We start from the raw sequence: 18883 nt of genomic DNA, 5'->3' as shown, positions 1-18883 counted from the left end.
TACACTCAAAATGGGGGAGGGGACGCGGGCCTGTACCTTCCACTGCATTGCCAAGAAAATTTGTCGCGGAGTATAGCAAGCTGTCACGCCGTCACCAAGTCGATTGCTGCTGCCGCCGCCGAAGCTCGCTGCTGATTTCTCGACGCTCGTTCATTCTCTAGTGTCTGGCGCAAGTTCGGCAGTTAAAACTTTATTTTCTCTTTTACGCTTGTCCAATCGGTTTTCATCCTCTACAATATGTCGGAAAAAAGACTAGTGTCAGTGGAAGGGGAAGCAAGTTTACAAAAAAACATTCCACAAGTCATTTAGCTCTCCAGCCAACGAGAGAAAATGAAGAAAGCGTATCTAGCTAAGTTATGCCTTGGTGGGTGGGGCCTATAGAGCAGGATTACGTTCACCTAAATTATGTTTGGCGGCTAAAATATAACGCTAAGTTTTTTTTCGTAGACATTTGTTTTTAATTAGACTTAAAGAAATTTTGTTGAATATTATTTTTCTGTCTTTCTTTAATGTAAAATGGTGTATAGGGCAAAATATCGCTGGATGACCTTTATAATGTCCTTCTTCTCAATTATTTGACCTTTTTATTCTCGTAAATCCCTCTCACATGTACAAGCTAATGTTAATAAAGGGGCAAGCTGGTTAACGTTACACGTGATTCTAACCGGACACCACTGACTACAACTGAGTGAAGCTCTTTGTCGTCCTCTTGTCTCCTTGCCCACTTAGTCGTATGTTGTCTCCAGTTAGAATCATGTGTCATATATACATTTCGACACTTTTTCTTGTCTCGCTGACTTCCCTTGGGAATCTGAGAGCTCACGCCAATTCTGTAGATATACCCCGCCATGATAACTTGTTCTGTGGAGCGCGTTAATTCAATTATGTGTTGCGTCTTTCTCATCACCTTCACAGGTACGAAGCGAATTATAACGTGACTTTTGGTCGATCGAGACGACATGCGTATTTTAACTACATGAAGTTGTACAATACATTTGGAAACAAAAGTAAGTTTTTCTTTCGGTGAATATTTTACACTATGTTTTCATGTTCATATTTGCAAAAACATTTTTGTTTTTGTCAGCATTTAGAGGATCGATGTATCTCTTGTTGTCAGACTTCTGGTCATGCGCTCTTTTTTACCATAGAAAGTCAGGTAAGCACTTTTTTCAAACTTTGGTCGAAATATAATCTAGGGTTGCTCGCGCGGCACGTAAATGCACGTGGGGGCTCTTGGGCGTTCACAATAATCGAGAATTTTAAACAATGTGAATAACACGTTAACCATTAGGGAAAACTCATCACATCAGCCTGTTTTCACGTAATACCTGCACGAGAAGCTCCACATCGAGCTTCAGTTTTCTGAATTCGATGGCACTTTGACTCGCGTGCAGCTAAATTACGACGGAAAGCAACAAAGCACGGTGTCGTAAGGGTTCATGACTAAGTGAAACGTCATGTTCATTGTGTGAAGCTGACAAGGACCTTTTCTGTTTTAAACGCATGTTAATGTTTAAGCCAGAAGCGTTTAAACCGTTGTTTGCTGTGATTTGTTCTCCACTATTCAGCCGGAAAGTGAACTCGAATGCCGTATTTTTTAGAGTCGTACATTCAGTGGTGTACCACTATAAATCCCCAAAATTAAATTTCCCAAGATCTCACAAGCTAATATCCCAGGAACGTACGACTAGGCAGTGGAACGACTTTGCAGAAATACGGAGGAAAAAATGTATATCAACCAAAAGTTACAAATAAATAAAAAACTTCGTTATCACTCTGCACGTATTTCTCGTGTTTCTAAGTATTTCTCGATTATAATTAAACAAAGTTTTTTGAACAGATTGAAGAACTTTATGTAAGAAATCATTAAATTAAAGCGCAAATTTATTTTCCTCGCTATCTTTTTTTTTTATTTGTTACATGAAACGTTGCACAACTCAAACTCGACATAACTCAACCCCTAGATTGCAGGAAGAAGTAACGGCACGAACACACAAAGTAGATGTGTTAAAGACTTTTTGTGTTCGGGCCATTATCGTTTCCTCCAATGTTGGGGTTGAGTTCGGTTTAGTAATCTTCACTCTCCACCAGCTCGTTCGTTCCTTTACTTTTTATTCATAATCTCTAACGTTGTATTTCACTTAAACAAAAAACTTCAATGTAGTGTTGCGTCAGATATATGATTTTCAATTGTAACTCCTGATTTAGGCAAAACAATTTTCTTTTATATTTATATAAACAAACACACCAACCAGAAGCACCTTGATCCTGAGTTACAGTGTCCGACCTTGCAAGACTGGTGTTTTAGGTTTTCAAAGTGACTGAAGTTTGTTTGGCACTTGTATTTCTTGTTTCGTTAAAGCTACTCTGGCCACCTTATGATTGTATGCGTACCTTTATCTGCGCCCACAATGTTAAAGTCCGCCTCACGAGTACTTGACAAATGGCGAAGGTTACATACGGCCCCGCAGAGCCAATCAGCGCGTCGAGCAAGAAACTGGACTCTGCTCGATCTGAGTACTTGCGCACGGTGTTGTACAAGCCACAGGCGTGAGAAAGAGAAATTTGTTTTGTTCGAATTTTGAGCGACTGGCTAATCTCCGAGGGAACAAACGCGACGTCTGCGACACACAAAAAACAGGGTCTGGGAAAGAGAGCGGTTCGTAGTCCCCCACCTCGTCGACTGATTGTGTTACGTTCCTTGCGCCTGTACAATTGGAAATGACTGTAACCTGCTTCGCCTCCATCTCTCTGATTGTCTCGAGGGGGACTTAGCGTTCACTTACTGCCAAGTTACGGTGATACGAAGTAATGTATGCGCGCTAAATGCTAACCATGCCCCTTATTTATTGTTTTCTCCTTCACTTTATCCCACAAAGCAAACAACCGAGATCGGTCGCCTTGGAACTTCTTCCTTCTTTCGCTCTTCGTTGTCTTCTCACTCTTTATGCCCCTTACATCAAATTGGACAGTTCTACTGTATGGCGGAAAATAACAGCATTTTGAGCGGAGTCTATAGTGGTCATACCTCTTTCCATTGCAGGTGACTGCGAGCTTTGGGAAGCAGCGAAGCCTCCAAAAGAAAGTCCACTGCCTTTTTCTTTTTGCTCAAGGTATATACGCGCATGTAACAACAAATCTCTAATCTGGTACTACAATTATACTGAGTGTTATTCCAAGTAATTCTTTCTTTGCGACCTCAGAGTCAAGATGACGTTAGTGAGCCCAGAGGGGTTTACTTGAGGGATTTAGATTAACAGTGAAGCTTCTGACAAGATTCCGTCTTATATCTACAATGAACCTCGCCACTTCCCAATCCGTAAATTCACGCATATATTGAAATACGTTTATTGCTCACCAAAGCTATATTAAAACTTGAGAAATTTTGCTACAAATAAAAGCGGCGGCTCATGCAGATCTATACAGCCGTCCCTCTGCCAGCCTACAAAAACGTACATATACTTATATAAAACTTTATAATCTGCATTCCTTGCAATGTCGCGCTTCGACATGCCAAGTGCTTCGGTACATATTGTATATAGGCTTACGTCACAGTTTCAATGATTTTCGAAACTGAGAGTGTTCGGTAACGTACGTCTATACTGTGTTGGAACAGTTAAAACCACCAGGATAACAAGGGCCCAGTGTTGTTTCTCCACGTCACATACCGCTGAACGAGCCTAGGGAACACTCTGGACAAGAAATTCTGCGTGTGCCTATTATTCGTGCTCTCGCTTATCAAAAACGAGAAGCAGTTGAAAACTGTCCCATCACTCGTGTCCAATCACTGCCCTTCGCTGCCCGAGGTGTAGTGGACATAAAACTCGGCATTTTATTACGTGCTCTTTGTTTTCCGTCTTCCTTTGGCTGCGCCAGTGACCAATTCGCAATGAAACAGAGGTAATCAAACGTAGGAACACGGAAGAAAAACCTGTTTACGGAAAATTGCTTTATCTTCGGTGTTAATCAAATTAATATTACAAAAAAAAGCTTATTTTTTTGGTGACAGATTAGGGAAACTTCATTGGTTGGAAAGTTGGAGAAATGGGGCTTGCCAATTGATTGTGGGTAAGGTTCATGGCTGCTGACGCCGAGCACGGGTACGTTTCGTCAACAAAGCCCCTTGCATCGTCCAACAAAGCCCCTTGCACCACTTGCATCGTGGACGACACTCGTCGTCCACGACGCCGTGCCCCGCGGCGCCGAGAAGAGCTAGACCAAACGGGTTTAGAGAAGAGAGCGGTTCAGCGTTTCCTACTACCAATTGCTTACGCTTCTGCTGAGCGGTACGAACGCGATAGATGTGAACGAAGCAACGATTTGGGATAGAGATAGGATGCTCCATGATATAACCTATCATGGAGCATCCTACCTCTATCCCAAATCGTTGCTTCGTTCACATCTATCGCGTTCGTACCGCTCAGCAGAAGCGGAAATAATTGGAAAAGAAACAAATTATAAGGTTCGCGAGCCAAATAAGCTATTATTTACGCCCAAATGCCGCACAAATGTCGTTGGAAAAATACCGCACTATTGCGCCCATCAAACTGGCTCGGCGCCATCTGCGGGACGGCTTCTGAGGGGCGAATTGACACTTGACGCTTGTTGTTTTCCCTGTAAGAAATAACTTCCTAACGTACTCGTTAAATTTATAAATGCTATCGAGAAACGAATTTGCATTACTATATTTAGATATCGTCAATCACGTTACGCTACTGGTTACTCGTTAAATATTGATTAGTACTTCTCTACCGTCGAGTGTAAGCATTATTCACATTATGTGAACTATGCAGAAGAGGGAACAATATTTGCGCTAGGTCATTTTATTATCCGTCAGTGAAGCGTTTTAATGCTCCAGCGTCTAATGCTTTGTCTCAAGCCAAGCTCTGAGGTTATTTGTTTAACGGAAATTGTAGGCAGCCCTAGTAAACATTTTTTTAGGGTACGCCTTCCTAACAAGATGGGCATCATCCTCCTCGAACATTACCGTCGCAGTACCGCAAATACTTAACAGTTTTCTAGAACAAACATCCCTTCCGATTGCGGCAATGTCTCGCCTCCTGGATATATTGAATGCTTCAGCTAAATCTGTTGATTAGCCTTTCCGCGTGAAGAATCAAAATCTGTATTTTGTAAATTGCGACACAAGCGAGAAAGCTTTCACTAGGTTAGGGCCAGCTTCAAATCGGGAGATGAAAAAAGTAAAAAACAAAAACAGAAATAGAATAAAGGGACAGATATAGAAATCCCGCTACAGATATAGAAGATACAGAGAGACTGATATAGATGAAAGAAACCGAGATAAAAGAAAAAGGTGGAGATAGAAACCAGCAGCATCTCTATCTCTGTGTCTTTCTTTTCCTTCTGTTTTTTTACGTTTTTTTTTTTTTTTGCCTCCCAAGTTGAAGCTGGCCTAGTAATGCACCAACTAGCTCAACTCAAGTCCGGAAAAAAAGCCTTCGCATTTTCACACCTCCCTAAAGCACTTCCCAAGGCTGTTCACTGCGTTGAAACCTCGACCAACACTGAAGGAGGTTTCGTTGAGAAACCTTACAACAAGGGTGGCTTCAGCCTCCTCGAAGATATCACTTTCGCCATACCATGAAGTCTATATGAGAGAACTCAGAGAAAAATCTCGAAGGCGAGTCGGTCAACGCGCTATCCGCTTTTATTCATCTTGCCTTTTTTATTAGGTTATTTGACCAGCTTCACTTTCATGACGAGTTGGCCAGAAGGTCGCAGAAACGTGACCACGACACTTTCTTCAAGTTTCTGGATTATCGTTCCCAGAAGTAATCTGAAAAAAAAAAAACCAACACACGAAGAAAATAACGATTAATGTTTATTTCTGTTTGCGTTTTGGTCACACTTCTTACATTTGCGACGGTGCGTGATTGTAACGGAATGCTCCTTTTAACTTCGCAACCTTCCCTCTTTGCACACACTAACGTATTGCCTATCGTGAGAACGGCGAGCATTCGGCCAGAATCTTCATGCGTCCGAATTCTCCGTCTACCGAAACAGTTTCAATAAAGAAAACTGTCAGTTTTTTTTTTTGTTTTTTTTTTTAGCTGGCCAGTTTGCTTGAGGCGTATTTCCTCCCCGTGAGCTGAGAGCTGGTTTGCTGTTTTTTAGCTTGATCTCACCACTACGCACAACATACGCACTTTCAGCCTTGCGAAACTGTGTGTGTGGTGCGTCGTGCTATTCCCCCAAGCCATCGACGCCAGGACGGCATCAGGACTCTTCGAAGAAAGAGCTGCTGTTTTCCTCTTTATTAACTGATTTCCATCGGTAAATTTTAAACAGCGGTTGCGGTCGGTGACGAACTATGAGAATGACAGTAGATGAGGTTTTTACCATCTTCTGTTTTTTTGTTTTTTTCAATAGCGGTTGGTTGTGCTGGTGCCAGACGGGACAAACAAATTTATGATTCTGTTTTCTCTAGGGCTGGATTTTGTACCGGCCCAGTCCGCAAGCTTAGACATTATCAGATTGTCCCGTTAGCCATCTGTTTCGATTAGTTACTAGTTTTGTCGTACGCTGTTGATTTAATTTTTCACTATTTTAAATGCAATCTTTTTTTTCACGATACGAGCGTATCGGATCATCATACCATGGCTTTGGAAAGGGAGGATATCAGCCGACATAATCTTTATTTAGAAATTGCCGAGAAAGAAGAAGTGGGTGCGGCAACCATGGAAACAATCAACCATCGCTATGGTGCCTGGAACGCGTCTCAGACTGGTGTGTATAGCGTCCTATGCTACCCATACATCAAACGTGGTCCCCGAGTGGCAACGAATGACGTCACAGAAGCGGAAGTGTCATGCTGTTGACTGTCGCGATCCTGGCGGTTGGCCGTAGAAATGCTGGCGAAAAGCGCGAGCGAACGCGAGTGTCGCTATCGTCAGGGCGTCCCAGGCGTCCCAACTTTCGGCTGCTGTAGCTTCCGTGGACTGTCACAGAGGGGAGCGACCTGCAGCAGAACGGGTGTCTGCCACACCCACCACAGCTGCTGAGACACCACCAGGGTCGCGACCGGCGACAACATGACACTTCTATGACGTCATCAGGCGGAAATCAAGGGACCACTTTTTCGGGCGCGGTAAAGACACCAGTCGGAGACGCGTTCCAGGCACCATAGCATCACCAAAAGTGCATCGTCACGGCGCTCGTTGTCTTTGAGCATCTGTTGTCAAGGGCTAAACAAATCACGCATAAATAAAAGTACAGGATCACGCCGCATTGACCATCAGTGAGTGGTTTAGCCGATGATTCCAAACGCACAAAGATGAAGAGCACCATGAGGATACATACACCTTTGGTGCTTCTTGATATCCTCCATTGTATCTTAGCGCATGCTCTGTTGGACTTAATGTGAAATGGAGTGGTAGGCGCGCTTTCATTTCTCTGTCACAGTTAGTGCGGCGGAATGCGCGTCCTGTTGTTTCATTAGACTTCATTCTAAACGACTGTACAAGGCCATCAAGTACTTTATACATTGACAATTCCTTCGTCACGTGTCCCATTCCACATGATTTTGATAGCGAGTGCGTGCAACGTATTATAACACCCATCAAGAGCTCTCGCACCGTCATTGCCCTTGCAAAATGGCCAAGCCAGGCAGTTATTCTAACCACTGGCTTTATTGGGGAATGCGCTCAGATAGCATTTTTGCTCACCAGTACTAGAGAAATTTTTCGGGCTCGTCCGCAAGATGGTGCTGACAATAGACGTGATTATGTTTAGCCGGTGTGACTGCCTCAACATTCTCCGATGCACGGCAAAGCCAGTTTGAATTCAAATTCAAAGTTTATCGATTCCTCTTCACACAAGGAGAGAAGGAGGGAAACTTAATTAAAGGAACTGATTGATAGCAATATAAAAAAGAGCAACAAAATAACAACATGTCGCGCAAATGATTTATTTATTAAAATACACCTTGGGGTGACAAAGAGATAAACGTGTGATATAATTTGACACATTCTTAAGTTTTATATTCAATGATACCGTGCTATTTAATACTTTTGGGGGCTGGAATTCAAGTGTCTGGTTCCCGTTGTTAGTCCCGGAGCGCGGGAGAGTCCAGGCACCGGCACGACCGATGGCATTTGAAGTACTGTTTGATTTCAAAGAAGAAAGAGAAGGGAGAGCGCTATCTGGCTTCGTTTAATCCGGTTTTGCATGCTGGGACGAGTTAATACTAACAAAAAACATTTATTTGGACAATACCTAATTTTTCAGAGAGAGGTGCCGTGTGGCTGTTATACCTTTGATTGGTTAGAAATCGAATTGGCTTTTTCTGTAATACATGAAGATATTTAATATTTGCAACAGTTGTTTTACCCCATAGCAAAAAACTGTATTTCAAAGTAGCATAAAATAAAGGGTCATAAAGAACTTGTAGCACAGAGGGGTGGAAACGTGGTTTTTTTACTTAGATATTATGCCTACCACCTTTGATGATTTTTTTGGCTATTATATTCGTTGTTTCGGGCCGCCGCATCTATATATTGCAAATTACACCAAGCGTCTTGACATTTTTTACGATTTCAATACCATCCCTATTGGAAAACCCCAATATAAACAGCGTATTATGGATATTGGTAAACAATATCTTTTTATTGTATTGCAATACAATATAGACAGTGTATTGGAAAACATTACATTTATTGTATTGTATTACAATAAGGATTTGTTATGGGATTCCAATATCCATAATACGCTGAAAATATTGGAATCCAATACCGTATAAACCCTTATTGGATCCCCATGTGTCGTATGGGGATCCAATAAGGGTTTATGATTCCAATATACTCAGCGTATTATGGATATTGGAATCCAATATATTATATCGGCTACCAATAAAACTATAAACGAGTTGGAATATCACGTTCAGCGCAACATTTCTCTGCAACGCAGTCTCTTCTTGTGTGTATTTTTGAGTGATAAATTAAAAAAATGTTGCTGTTGTGAAATTGTGAATAAAGAAGCAAAACACTGGACTTATCCATACCAAATATATTTAACATATTCCTGTACTGGAGGATCTGGCATTTACTGCAAAAGAAAGTTAATTGTTTAGCACTCTCATTCAAAAACTTGATGTTTGAAAACAGAATGTGAAATCCTCACCTTAATGGAAACAGCACCTGCTAGCTGTAGTTATATAGAAACTGCAAAATAAAAATTTGTGATTAGTTCGCGACAAGTAGCAATCCTTCACCAAGCGGGTAGATTCAAAATTATGTCTGCGGTTGATTGTGGAAAAATAAGCTTCAATGCCACTGCCACAGGTCATTCTGAGCTCGGTCAATTAAATATACGTATCCGCTCGTCTGGCTTCACTATTCCTGTTTCGCACCTAACTAGAGTATCTGGAATGCTCACCTTTGAGGAAAAACGAACTGGTGCTTGCTTGCTTGTAGGCCGTGGAAACTGGAAGAGAGATTTGCGGTTAGTTGCGTCCAAGTAGCAGTTACTTTGAGTAGCCACGTAAAGTACACTAAGTCTGAAAGATTCAAAATTACATGCGCGGGACATAGATATCCTCTTGCGACGTAACTGGGCACGTGTCAATGTCGCCCGCTTGTATTACAGAAAAATAAGCTTCAATGCAGGAGCTCCCAGTCGTTCTGAGCTCCGTCAATTAAAAACGCTGTACCGGTCGTATGGCTTCAGTATTCCTGCTTCGGGAATCTGGACTTCTCACCTTTGAAGAAAAGCAAACTGGGACCTGCTGGCTCTTAGGCCGTGGAAACTGCCAGAAAGATTTGCGATTAGCTGCGTCCAAGTATCAATTTCTTTGACCAGCCACCTACAGCACACTAAGCCGGATAAATTCAAAATTACATGTGCGTGACATAATATGCCTCTTGTGACAAAACTGGGCACACGTTTTGTCGCCTACAGCAACACTGAAGCCAGACAGACAAGCGGTACGGCTCATTTAATTGACGGAGCTCAGAGCGAGCAGGGACGCTTTCACTGAGCTTGTTTTGCTGCCGTACACACGTGTATTTCAGCAAAACAAGCTTCAGTGAAAGCGTCCCCAGTCGTTCTGTCAATTAAATATGCCGTACCGCTTGTCTGGCTTCAGTATTGCTGCTTCAGAGCAATCTAGCAAATCTAGAATCCTCACCTGTGAACGAGAACGAACTGGCGCCGGCTGGCTTGTGGGCCGTGGAAACTGCAAGAGAGATTTGCGATTAGTTACATCCAAGTAACAATTTTTTTGGGTAGCCACCTACAGCACACTCAAAATTACATGCACGGGACACAGATGCCTCATGCGACGGAACTCCCTTCGTCCTTGTTTTCTGTTAACTCTGCTCACATTCACCACTCGCCTCCAATTTCTGCGCTACTTCTTTAATCTCGATTCCCTGGCTCCCAAAGGCAATGCCATGGCTTCCGCCAGTCACGGATCTGTCAGCTCTGTGACTGGCGCTATTGTGGCAAAGACGCCACAGTACCTGGCGCTTGATGTGCTCTTTGAATATTTTGAGCATGGCTCAAAACAGGTGGATGGGTGCCTTTTGCCTTTTGCTTATTTGCGCATCGTTCCGAATCAGAGGGTAGGCGCTTCTGCGACCTGGGCGCATGCTCGGTATCTTACAATAGTTGAAACCGAACTCTGCAGGAATCTTGAAACATAACAAACATAATGTGCACGCCAAAAGGCATAGCAAATGAAACACCATCATCTATCTATTTTCGTTTCTTGTCCGCAAGAAGCTGTCGTATATGTAGCCTCCCTTGCTTAAACCGTTCCTCCCTAGTGTCCCGGTTGGGTCTCGTCCTGATGAATTGTCGGTGGAGACCTGAGGAGCGGTCAACATCAAATTAGACCTTTTTGAGACAGAAGCATATACTTGCTGAGAGGAAGTACACCCGAACGAATCTCAGGCATGTCATTTATAGTGCGTTTTAAATTGAGACGCATGATGTAAAATGAGACGTCAATACTGACGCACCCCTTTTGCGAACCCAAAATTTTGAAGGCCTTGTCCCGCTCGCTAGGGGGACAAGGCACATGAATCCCGGCATGTGGATGAAATTTTTACCTTAACATCCCGACTCAATGCCCATCCCTGAATATTCGACTACCACACTTTTAGAAAAAAAAATTTTTTTTTAGAAAACACCGAGTCATCTACCATCTTTACAAACGCCTGAACCAAGCATACTCGTACTGTGGCTTGTTTGCTCAGTGCCGCCCCCGAGTTAATTCGGGCCGACAATGTTGTGTTTTTTTTTTCAAATGGAACCCACATTCTTAGTTTTGGTTTGCCTTGTAGAAGCAGGTAAATACTTTTATAAAGCTTCCTCCCTGTGCGCTTCCGAGTCAACACTTTTGCAATGGCCAACCCCCGGGCTTTGATTTTGCGCTCCTTGATGAATGCTGAAACTCATATAGGCGGGCAATAGCTCGCCTTGAAAATACTTGCTTTTGGTGGCCGAGAACAAACTCGTGTTCCTGATTGACAGCCACTTGCTGCCAAGAATTGCTGCACATATCCTAAAGATTAGTCTAACACAGATGCTTTGGCCGGACAGAGACACAAAAGCCTGAAACAAGGCCACTATACAGACAGGTAGAGTGTCTGTGAGGAATGAAACAAACAACTCAGATAGGCATCAATCACTCACCTTGAAAACACTTGCCATGCGCGCCAAAAAACAAACTTCTGGCCTTGATTGGCTGGTTCCTGCCACCAAGACCTGCATGTGTAAGAAAGAACCCGGTCTTAATTAAACTTGGGTGCTTTTGCAGAAGAGAGACAACAAAATACTAGTGCAAGACCACTACACACAGGTTATGGCATTCAAGAGGAATGAAATACATAACTCATATAGGCGCGCAATAGCTCACCTTGAAAATACTTGCTCTCGGTGGCCGAGAACAAACTCGTGTTCCTGATTGGAAGCCATTTGCTGCGAAGAATACCTGTAGATATCCTAAAGAACCCAGTCTCAGTGTAACGCAGATGCTTTGGCCGGACAGAATACAAAAGTCTGATACAAACCACAAAAAGCAGGAAATAGTGTCTGCGAGAGATGAAAAAAGACCCAAGTGGAGAGGCTCGTTCTGTTTCACGTTAGTCAAATAGTGTAGCTCATTTTGCTAAAACGATGCATATTTGCTAAAAAAAAGTATCTATATTTTGCCCCATTTAGCAGAGTTTACTGCCAAGGGTACCTGCACACCAGAATAAGTCAGAATTAGTCAGGTTTTTTTTTCTTCTCTTGATGAGCGACAACAGAATCTTAAACAGGTGATGAAACAAAATATGAACCCAGCAAGACAGGCTAGTTTACCTTGATGCAAGCACAGTGCCTCGGCCAACGAAATGAGGTTCTATTCTTTATCACTTGTCATATTTGGTGGGAATAGTAAAGTAAATGAAAATAAGGCAACCTCTTTTCTAGCCGACAGCTGCAAACAAAATTCATATACCTCGATGAACGACCTGGAAATAAAATTGGGTGGTGACCAAGTGGTTTAAGGTGTCAAATTTCAAACTTATAGAATGTAGTTTTGGTTTAAGTCCTCCTGGTGTATATTTTTATCTTTATAACTATATTTAAATATTTTTTTGTATTTTTGAGGCACAAGTACTTAATTTATACGCTAATTCACCTTTAGAAGCGTTTTAATTACACTCCGTGCCTTTCTAGTGCTCGTAATTGATTCTTGGTGAAAGCGGTCTTAAATTTTTCTTTTCTTGCTGTCGCTGCTGCTTGCTTTCTCACCTTTAGAATGCTGACAACTCGACACAAAAGTAATAAAAAATGCGTTTAAAATGTCATGAAGATCAGCATTTCCAAGCTGTACCCCTGCTTCATGCCCCGACCATGCCACCATACCATAGCTGAGTGCAGTGACAAATGGTCCCAGGTTTGTCACCCGACCGTTTTTTGGGCTTACGGTGTGGCGCGACTCATGAAGCACCTAGGCTTCGCGATGGAGCCAGTGAGCGAGGTGTGACACACTAGAGCTGTGCAAGCCACAGCTTTACAGCCTGCAAAGCGTGGGAAGATCCCTCTCCCTTTGCAGAGCTGGCATTAGCTCACCGAGAAGCTATTGCAAGCACTAGAAAGCCACAGAGTGTGAATAAAAGCGCTTCTGAAAATGAATTAGTGAGTAAATTATGCTTCTATATGTTAAAACTTAAAAAAAGTATATGTATATATATATATATATATATATTTAAATACTAAAAAAGGCAAAAAAGAAAAAAAAATGTTTCCAGGTGGGCTTGCACCCAGAGCTCCACGGCCCTTGAATTCAGTTCTCTAAAGCCCGCTTCAGAAGGAACAATTTCGCCCAGCAACTTCATGTCGCCACACCAGCAACACGGGCCGCCCGCGTTCACATGCAGCAACCAAATTGCTACGACTTGCCATCATCATCATGAAATTTAATTTTTCTTACAGTATTTAGACGCACAGTTATATCCTAAAAACATGTTTTTATATCTTTAAATTGCGCTGAGAATACTAACTCATCTTTTTGAAACAGTTTATTTTCAAAAATGATCCATTTCAAACCTGAACTAAGTCCTCAGTTCTCATCATCACGACCACAGGGGTGTCACGTGAAAATATTGCATTCCTGATTGGCTGCTGCCGCTTCAAACATCTCCGAGTAGTCAAAGTTGCTCGTCCGCTTCGAGCCGGACCCAATCTCAGCAATTCGTGTCGATCTAGGGAAAACTAGGGAACAACCCGCCAGCAGCCCCAAAATTGCTGGAAAGGTTGCCCCGTCTGAAGCGATCCTATACTCTGTTTCATACATAGAGTGCAACGCAGTCAAAGCTAGCGCACCGGTTTGCATTGCTGACCGTGCCTACGTTCGCCCCATAAGATAGTGCGTCCCCTGGAAAAAATTTTTTTAAAAGTCGGAAAATGTGCCTCCTCGGGGCTAGTAACTGATAGTGGCGTTATGATCTCAACGGAGCACAAATGTTTTTCAAGAAAACGGAAAAGATAATGTAAACCACCTTAAATTGTTTTCGTGTTCATCCGTGTGGCAGCCGCTGTGGGTTTTCGGGTTGTGTGGCACTGGCTGGTTTTGAGATGATGGCGTCTTATGCAGCAAGCTCAAGTACCTCTCCTGCTCGGATGTTTTCGAAGATTCGTTGTGCGAAAATCTTGAAAGAGTGCAAGCAGATGATCGCCAATGTGTACGGGAGTATAAGAACACATTCCCCAGAGAATTCGGTCGGGAAGTCCTGGAGACGGCCAGTAACGACACAGGAGTGTGCCCTGTACTGTCGCGAAGTGCAAGGCGCAGTGCCTATCTGACAAGGTGGCGTACCCGAAGCAAAGACCTCGCAACGTGAAAGCTTCGAGCACGGGGACAGTCAAGGATGACGAGTTCACACAGAACGCCATTCGCCTGAAGGTGCATCGCAAGTGCTCCGAGGGGGAGATTCCTACCCTTGACAGCTATTTCAAAATAAACTGTACAGGCCACAACTATTGTCGATTAACGTTTTATTATAAATTTTGGGACAAGGCCGCTATCAGGGCGATTCCTCATTCCACGCTGCACGAAAGAAAATATAACTCGGTGCTGGAGGCAAATAACACTTGCAAAGCGGCAGACCAGATGGTAGAAATCTGGCCTCTCGGCGACTTATAAATAAAAATCAAGAAGGAGGAACTGAAATATGCACTTCGTCAATGCGCACAATCTTGCACGAAAATTAGTCTAAAAAAGAAAAAAAAAAAAAAAAAAAAAACGCTTTGCGCGTAAAATGGGTTTAAACCACGGCCACCGAGACGTCAATATCGCCAGAGCAGCGCCTTCTACCACTCGTCCACGAAACGCGCGGAGTAACACTTTTTCTATTTTTTCATGCGCACCACTTTAGTACCTTTCACAGCGTTGCACGCTAAGTATGAAACAGAGTATAAGACACCCTATTGTCTGGCACAGAGACCATTTATGAACGCTTGGGTTTTTAAACGATGTACTACACATTTTACAAAAAGAAAAAAAAAACATTGGGTGTTTAAACGTTGTACTACCCCTTTTTCAATAGAAAAAAGCAACAATAAAAAAAAACATTTTAGAAGAAAAAGTTAAGGAAACGGAATGTACCATTATGTTCAGTGAAGTTTGGTGACAAGACTCGGGACTCGAGCAGGAATGCAGTTATCCTTGGTGTGACCTCATGAGACTGTCTTGCTGCCTTTGCTGGGGTTTATCTAACTAAAGTACCTGTGCGAAAAGTAGAACACATGTGCATAACACTCACTATTCACAAGAAAATTTGTCAATGTCCAAAATGACCCATGAAGAAAATTATGCGAGGAATTTTCAGGCTGCGTTGGCCGAGTCACCTCTCGTGGCCAATGTTTCATAGCAACTCTAATTGTAGTGAACAGTTATAGGGTATATTACGAACAAAGTGCAATTTGGTTTTGTAGGAAACTATAACACACAAAACGACACTTGAATACAGTATGTTGAGGTACCTCTAAACAAACTCCAGGGTTTCATGGCGCCTCCTTCAGATACCTGATGTTGAACATGAAATATGTGCACCAAGGAGTGAGCAAACAGCGACTTCAGATTTGTCTTTAACACTAGCGACATGTCGACAAGGAGTGCAACGTGTAGAAGGTCGTCTAGAAGTGTGCCAAGATGAAAAAGCAAGATGTAATGATGTCAGAATAAGATCACACCAACGAGGCACCATTGTGGTGAGACAATCTACGATGTAGAGACAGCAATCGGGAGTCAACCGACGTACGGCCGCGATTTACTTTGCGGCGACTGAAATAAAACATGGCAAAAAAAATTTTTTTGAAAATTAAAAAACGCGTTTTTTTTTTTACCTTATTCTTTGAGCGCAGCCGGTAGCAGAGCAGTTGGGCGGCGTCACGAAAATCTGACAGACTCGCTAGCTTTTCTCAACTTCGTACGGCGCCAGTCGGCACCACAGATGAATGGTCGGCACTCTTAGTCTATTAGGGAAGAAAATAGTACAAGCTCAGAGCCCAGCGTCGATCGCGACTTTCGTAAAGAGAAGCTCCGGTAACACTTCGGCGACTCGCGAGCGTTAAACAACGCCTCTTCGAACGAGCCCACGAATCCAACACGTCGAACGGTTTGCGCCGGTAAGCACGCTGGGAGCCAGGGGGCTGGAGGTTGAATATCCGAAAGAGACGAGGCGCTGGTTTCTACGTCTATTTCGCACATGAGATAAGAAGCCGAGTGATAGCTAGCCGAGTGTAAACACTGACTGAAGTTACATCAGAGTACACTCAGTCGAAATGACGTCTGCAACAGAGCACAGCCAGACGCTTTCAGCAGGGGACGCATGCGTTCAAATAAGCTGCGATTTCAAAACATCATGTATCCCTTCTGTCCTTCAGTGTTCACTTTGATCTGTGTATACCAAAGCACTCAATGCTGCAAGTGATAAAGTCGTCTATACGTACCTTTCGAAGCGATTGAAAGTGCGTTGGTTTCACTTGGAATCCACAAGCAAAGTGCGCGACGAACATGACGAGCCGTTATCCGTCGGTCCCGCCATCGCCGCTGTCTCGCCGGGTTGGCGCGGTCGCGGTCGCTGCGCAATGGCGTAATCTCGGCGGCTTGGCTAGGCTTGGCTGGATCGGCGGATTCGGCCACTCGGCGGCTCGCACCGCTCGCTCAGCCGCTTGTCTGGCTCGATGGGCTACTCGCGGCTCGCTCGGCTCGCCTCCCTTCGGAATTCGAACTGCCTCCGAAGCTCGAGCGCTCGAGCTTTCGCGCGCGCGGGTTGACGATGGAAACTTTTCTCATAAAACGAGTCTGTAACGTATTGTTTGATGGCGCAAATGCACGTATTTTCCCCGTCGTTTTTTACAGTGTGTGAATCTTGCGAAACAGGCGACGAAGAGTGGTGGGTGAAATGTTCTCGTGTGTGGTTGTGGATTTTGTGTACGACGTAGGATTACCCAGAAAGGTGGGTCAATATCGGTAAATGTGCGGGTAGGAAGCACGTGACCTGTCAAGCCCATTAATCCTCATTATTTTATCGTGCGAACTGACATTGTCACGTATCGCGTTCGACTTGGGTTTCAACATCGGTAACCTAACTTTTGTTGCATTAAAACTGCAATAAACATTGGTTTGAAAACGATCACTCCAATGAGCACGTCGTTATTGGGCTTTCTCATTGAAAGGTAGGTCGCGGGTGTCCCAGCTAGTTATTCTGAATGGTTTGGTGGTTGTCTAGCATTTCAAGCGCTCGAGGCTCTGTGTACTGTGTGCCGTACGTACACTTGCGCTTTCGATCAATGTGAATGTGTTTGCAACGCGGAACGTTTGTGTTCTGTGTGTATCCACCTCCAATATCGTTCTCTCTCGTATTGCCGTATGGTAACTCCTGCTGTTCTACGATATCATTCACGCGATGTCGTATATGTGGGCGTACCGATATCCACATGTTGCTTCACGGGCGATCAATACTGTGTTACGTATCCTCTTAGTCCGCGGTATATGCCGACGTAATTCATGTTGGTAACTTGGAATTCGTTCTGAGATTTATCCACGCGATATTGTATTCTCCTTTGGGCCCGTGATCGACGACCGATATTTATATATCGTGTGGCCGCACAGTATGTCCATGTCGGTCACCAATATGCACGCGGTGTCGTGTTGTATACCAATAACCGCTAGTTATATCGGGATATTGTGCTCCAATATCCTGTTGTATACCAATAACCACATACTATATCGGGATATTGTGCTCCGATATGAATTCCCATCGTGCGTATTGGGTTAATCGGATAACAATAAGTTTTTATTGGTTTCCATCAACTTCATTGGAATACAATATTTCCAATAAGCCGAGTTCATATTGGCTTTTTTCAATAGGGCAGTTACATTTTGCATAGACTTTTGGCAACCAGTTGGCGGCAGAGCGGAGAGGCATGGTTTCGGTTTCGATCGAACAGCCGTTTCGCTCGCGCGACGAAGCACGTGACCTGCAAGCCTGCAGGAGTTGCCCTCACGTGCATGTGAACCAACGATGCGAACATAATTGCACAACAGAGGCACCAGCCGGGACGCTTGCAATTCATTGTTTTACATTTAATTAGTTTTGACGAAAATCTGGCACGTCGGCATACAGTAAAACGGTGGCAAGCAGTTTTTCGGAATTGCTTGGCAATGCCTACAGCTCTGTACACTTGTGGGATGTCGCAATATTTCTTTGGAGACATTGAAATTGGACATTCATTACTACCCTAAGCTAAAGCAAAGCTTGTTCAGCCTTGCAGAATGTTTCGAAAAGCAAAAAGAAATGTGTCATGTCATTGGCATTTCAGTTACATCTTGAAAGACTCCCAGGTGGCCGAACTTCACCATAATTGGTTTATTTCGGCGAGCATGATTCTCTTCGCGTGTCCAGCATTTAAAACAAATATTTTTATTTTTATTAGAATATCTGCTATAAAAGCTACTTTTGCTGCTCCAAAACACTGTTTTGGCTGCTCCAAAGGCCACTTTTTCTGCTCCAAAACGGCTTAGGCCAATCGCATCACTGCTATATGAGTTTCAGCATTTGTCAAGGAGCGCAAAAATCACAGCCCGGGGGTTGGCCATTGCAAAAATGTTGACTCAGAAGCGCATAGGGAGGAAGCTTTACAAAAGTATCCACCTGCCTCTACAAGCGAAACCAAAACTAAGAATCTGGGTTCCATTTGAAAAAAAAATTGTCAGCCCGAATCAACTCAAGGCGGCACGGAGCAAACAAGCCACGGTACGAGTAGGCTTGGTTCAGGCTTTTGTAGGGGTGGTCGATGACTTGGCGTTTTCTAAAAAGTTATCCTTTTTCTAAAAGTGTGGTGATCGAATATTCGGGGATGGGCATTG

The 18883-nt window shown here is 43.5% G+C and overlaps 1 protein-coding gene across 1 annotated transcript in view; it reads left to right on the top strand.

Annotated features, from left to right (window-relative positions):
- LOC120838916 overlaps positions 1-18883 on the top strand; it is a 159735-nt gene that overhangs the window by 45007 nt on the left and 95845 nt on the right. Inside the window, exons 3-4 of the mRNA XM_042294846.1 lie at positions 916-1007; positions 1085-1156. Coding sequence (XP_042150780.1) covers positions 916-1007; positions 1085-1156 — 164 coding nt within the window. The remainder of the gene's footprint in view (positions 1-915; positions 1008-1084; positions 1157-18883) is intronic.

This window comes from Ixodes scapularis, unplaced genomic scaffold, assembly GCF_016920785.2.
Source record: "Ixodes scapularis isolate PalLabHiFi unplaced genomic scaffold, ASM1692078v2 PGA_scaffold6__148_contigs__length_123643588, whole genome shotgun sequence".
In the NCBI taxonomy this organism is placed as follows: domain Eukaryota; kingdom Metazoa; phylum Arthropoda; class Arachnida; order Ixodida; family Ixodidae; genus Ixodes; species Ixodes scapularis.
Note: the sequence above shows the minus strand (reverse complement) of the source record. Positions and strands in the feature narration are given on the sequence as shown.